Here is a 3,849-nt window from a genome sequence, read left to right as displayed (position 1 = left end):
CCAGAGGAATCCAAACAATATCCCCTTTCTTCAGCGTTCCCGTGGCGGAGGGAAGGAGTGGAGGAACCCTGATTAGAAACAGCGCCGAGGCGAACGCCCCCGGGGAGCTGAACCAAGGCACCGGGGTTTGTGTGTTGTTCGGGGCGGCCATCGCTCAGCCCGTCGTGGTTCGCCGAGAGAGGACACGAGCCGTGCGGGGTTGGGCCTCTTCCCCACCCAACTACCTCGGCCTCTTCCCAACCCAACTACTAGCCACCGGCGCTTCAGTCACCCCATGGAGCCATTTCTAAATGACACTCCAACTCGCGCCTCAGCCACGATGGAAATACCAAGGGCTCCAGCTCAGTTTCATCAACCACGTTATTTGGCCTCCGCAGAAGCCCGGGTCTGGCCAGGTTTCCAGCAGAGCTCAGCAATTCAGGACAGTGGGACGGCGTGGCTCTGGATATCAAGACAGACCCCTTGAGATATCTCAAGAGTCAGACCCCCAAATTGCTCATCTCTCTGGAAAACTCTGGCCTTCGTATCCAACTCTCCTGTTAAGATGGAAATTAGCTGAGCAAGCAAGATAAAATTGTCGCGCCGAACCCGGGGGAAAGCCAAGAGCCGGTTTTGTGTGACAGCCCCCTCTCCTCCAGCGTCCGCCTGCTCCTTACCTGGTGAATCGGACTTTGCAGATGTTGCACTCGTAGGGCTTCTCCCCGGTGTGGGTGCGGATGTGGCGCGGCAGCTTGCCAGCCCCCTGGATCACCTTCTCGCAGATGGGGCACTTTTGGAATGCTTTTGCCCTGATCTTCTTCTCCACCTTCTGGGACCAGGACGGATAGACGTCGCCCTCGTTCGAACTGCCGAAATATTTCAAGTAATAATCCATGACCCCATCGTCATCCTTTCGGTCGTCCTCCCCGAGCTGCTGTCTCCCCACGGAATTCATCATTTGCTGCAGCAGGGCGCTAGCAGCCAAGCCATCCACCTCCCTCGCATCATCCTCCGTCTCCGCTCCAGCAGGAACGAAGCTGGGGGAGTCGCCGGCTTCCTGCTGGTCCAGAGGCCCCCCCGGGGTCCCCTCCTCTTCTCCTGGTGTGGGCAGGCCACGGCCGCTGTAATGTCCGTTCTGAGAAGGTGAAAACAAGGAGCCAGGAGCCGCCTCCTCCTCCTCTCTGTCCAGCCACATGGCCGGGTTGCTGTCAGGATCACAGTCATTCGCCTTTGGTCTTTCGTTTAGGGGGGCTTGCGAGTAGAAGTCCATGCCATTGCAGTCCGGCTCCTCCTCCTCCTCTTGGCCTCGGAAGTTCAGTCTCTGAAGGTCTCTCAACTCTGGGTTGGTCCACGGAAAGCTGCCTTGGTGGCCATTGACGGGGTTGCTCTGGAAGAACTCCAGGTACTCTTTTGCTCTGAGATGGTTCCTTTGATCAATTTGATCTACTGTATCCATCTGGTCATTTTTGGCCAGAATCTTCCTGTCCAGGAGATCCGTGCAAACATCCCTTACCGCCGGGATCTCCAGCAGTGTGGCGGCATTGAGGATGTCATTGACATTTGAAGTGCTGACAGTAAGGGTCGCGGTGTAAGCGAACTCCAGCAGAGCCGACAAGGCGTCCGCACTCACAAAGTCTATCTCATACACGTTTTGCTGGTCCACCACTAACCCTGAGGTGAAGAGCTTTTTGAAGTACTGGCTGCACGCCGCCAGGACGGAGCGGTGGGTGGGGAACTCCTGGCCTTCCACCAAGATGACCACGTCGCACAACAGCCCGTTGTTTCTCTGCTCATTCAGACTGCTGAGGATGTCGCTGCTGTGATCGGGGAACGGGATCCCTATGGGGCCGTCCACGCCACCCGCCATCTTCGATGCAAAAGGCTATGAGAGAAGAAGGAAAGCGCAATGAGTCACAGGGGCCTTGGCTGCTCGGAGGCATCGGCATCGCACGGGCAAACTCCCAACGTGGAGCTGCCCGTCAGCAGGTACCTGTCCGCCAATGCCAGCGTGCTCTGCAGCAAACGCTAGCCATCGGCTTCCGTGCCCTCCGCACCTCTCCATATCACCGTCGAGTCCACCGTCCTGCCCGGCATTTAAGACATGCCTCCATCAGCAGGCGAGGACAGACCCGTGCTTACCTTCGTTCTGGGAAGGAGAAGGAGAAACACAGCCCAGGTGCTCTCAAGAGTCTGGAAGAACAGCTGAATTAGCACGGATCCGGGCCAGAGCTAGCAAGCCTTGGCAAGGACCGGGCTTAATACAGCCAGAGAGCATCTGGACCGAGCTGGCAGGCATGCCTGGCGTTGGGCTAGAGCGGCTTGAACCTCACCAGTGGACTCCACCTCTGGGAGTATCTCCCAATCCCACCACTTCTACTGGAAAGATCCCCTGCTCATTCAGCCTCGCTCTGCCCAGCCAAACTCCTGATAAAATCATGTAATCGCTGGGAAAACCGTTCCCATCGCTCGTCCCTGGGCTCCCAGGGTCTGCAGACACGCTCAGAGAGATGCAGGCAGGGCGCTGGCAGGGAGCATCCTTTGGAAAGGGCACAGCAGCAAGCTCAGCGCTCGAGGGCACTGGTGGGAAGGAACAGGGGAGCACCAACCACCCCAGCCTGCTGCTAAGGGCGTTCTACCAAGAACCGAGCTTAAACACTTAAGCCCAAGGCACCCGCTGCACCTTTCCCAGGAACAGGAGCCTCTGCAGTGGCCGGAGAGGAAAGGAGACTGGTCTCACAAAGCGCCGGCCGCAGACCTGGCACCAGCCCCCGCATCTCAGGAAGGCTTCAGCAAAAGCAGGAGTTCTTTCCAATGCCGAGGGTTTGTTTGGGAAAAGATAAATAAATCAGTCAGTCACTCCTGATGCGCTAGCACGGCAGAAACGGATCCGCTTGACTTTAAACACATCCTCTCTTCAAAGGCTGAAAAAGCCAAAGCGAACCGAGCAGCCCGGTGCTGGCTCGCCTCTGTTTGGAAGGGATCCCCCTTTGCCGGGAGAGGTACACCAAGGCCAAACTCAGGCAAGAACGAAACCTGCCCAGCTTCACCACACTGCCTGCCCTGAACGAGCCCCTGAACCTCCCCCAGGCCCAGGCTTCTGATGTCTAAATTGGGAATAATGTTTCCCTCCTCTCTGTCTCAAGCAGTAAACTCCTCTGCTCCTTGCAGCAGAGACCGTCTGCCTACAAATCAATATATTTGCCCCCCTCACCCCAAGCACTGGATCATTAGGAGCTAACACAACCAGCAGTATATCCACACGCAGATCATTTGGTTCATAAAATACCTTGGCACAAGCGTAAGTATCAAAGTCCCCGGTTTACAGATGGGGAAACTGAGGCACAGCGGGAAGTGGCGTGCCCCACGCGATGGGGGGGGACGGATGAGTCAGGAGCATATCCAGAACAGAAGTAATTATACAGGAAGCAACTCCCAGCACTGCATTATAGCACGGGGATCTAGCAACCAGGTTGCAAAACAACGCTCGCTTCCCGACACAGACACACACCCCCTGCCCCCATTCTGGGCTCGCTAGCAGATTTCTCAGTAGTTCTTCCTATTTTCTTATTTTTAAAAAACTTCATTAATCGGGGGGGGGAGAAGAAGGAATTTCTGCACCTTCTTGTTTTATACAAAGAAAACGCAGGAGAAGGCAGTTCTGAGCCTGCGAAACACCAATCTGAAGCAAACCCCGCAACACTAAACACCAGTAATGCGGCACACAAATGTGATGGGGGGGTCAGGGTGGGAGGGGAGAACCAGAAGAGCCAGGCTGGATGCACCGGGCAGCCGGTGCAAGTCCTGCCGTGAAGACCAAGCACCGAAGCAAGGCAGCTTCCCGAGACACCCGCAGAAAGGGGACCCACTCCA

The 3,849-nt window shown here is 56.4% G+C and overlaps 1 protein-coding gene across 1 annotated transcript; it reads right to left on the bottom strand.

The window, feature by feature from the left end:
* Nucleotides 1–652: 652 nt before the first annotated feature.
* ZBTB7A (zinc finger and BTB domain containing 7A) lies at nt 653–1,851 on the bottom strand. The gene has a single exon (XM_009576326.1). It carries the CDS (start codon nt 1,844–1,846, stop codon nt 653–655), a length of 1,194 nt encoding a protein of 397 aa, XP_009574621.1. The 5' UTR covers nt 1,847–1,851.
* Nucleotides 1,852–3,849: the final 1,998 nt, after the last annotated feature.

This window comes from Fulmarus glacialis, unplaced genomic scaffold (assembly GCF_000690835.1).
Source record: "Fulmarus glacialis isolate BGI_N327 unplaced genomic scaffold, ASM69083v1 scaffold35414, whole genome shotgun sequence".
NCBI classification, from domain to species: Eukaryota; Metazoa; Chordata; class Aves; order Procellariiformes; family Procellariidae; genus Fulmarus; species Fulmarus glacialis.
Note: the sequence above shows the minus strand (reverse complement) of the source record. Positions and strands in the feature narration are given on the sequence as shown.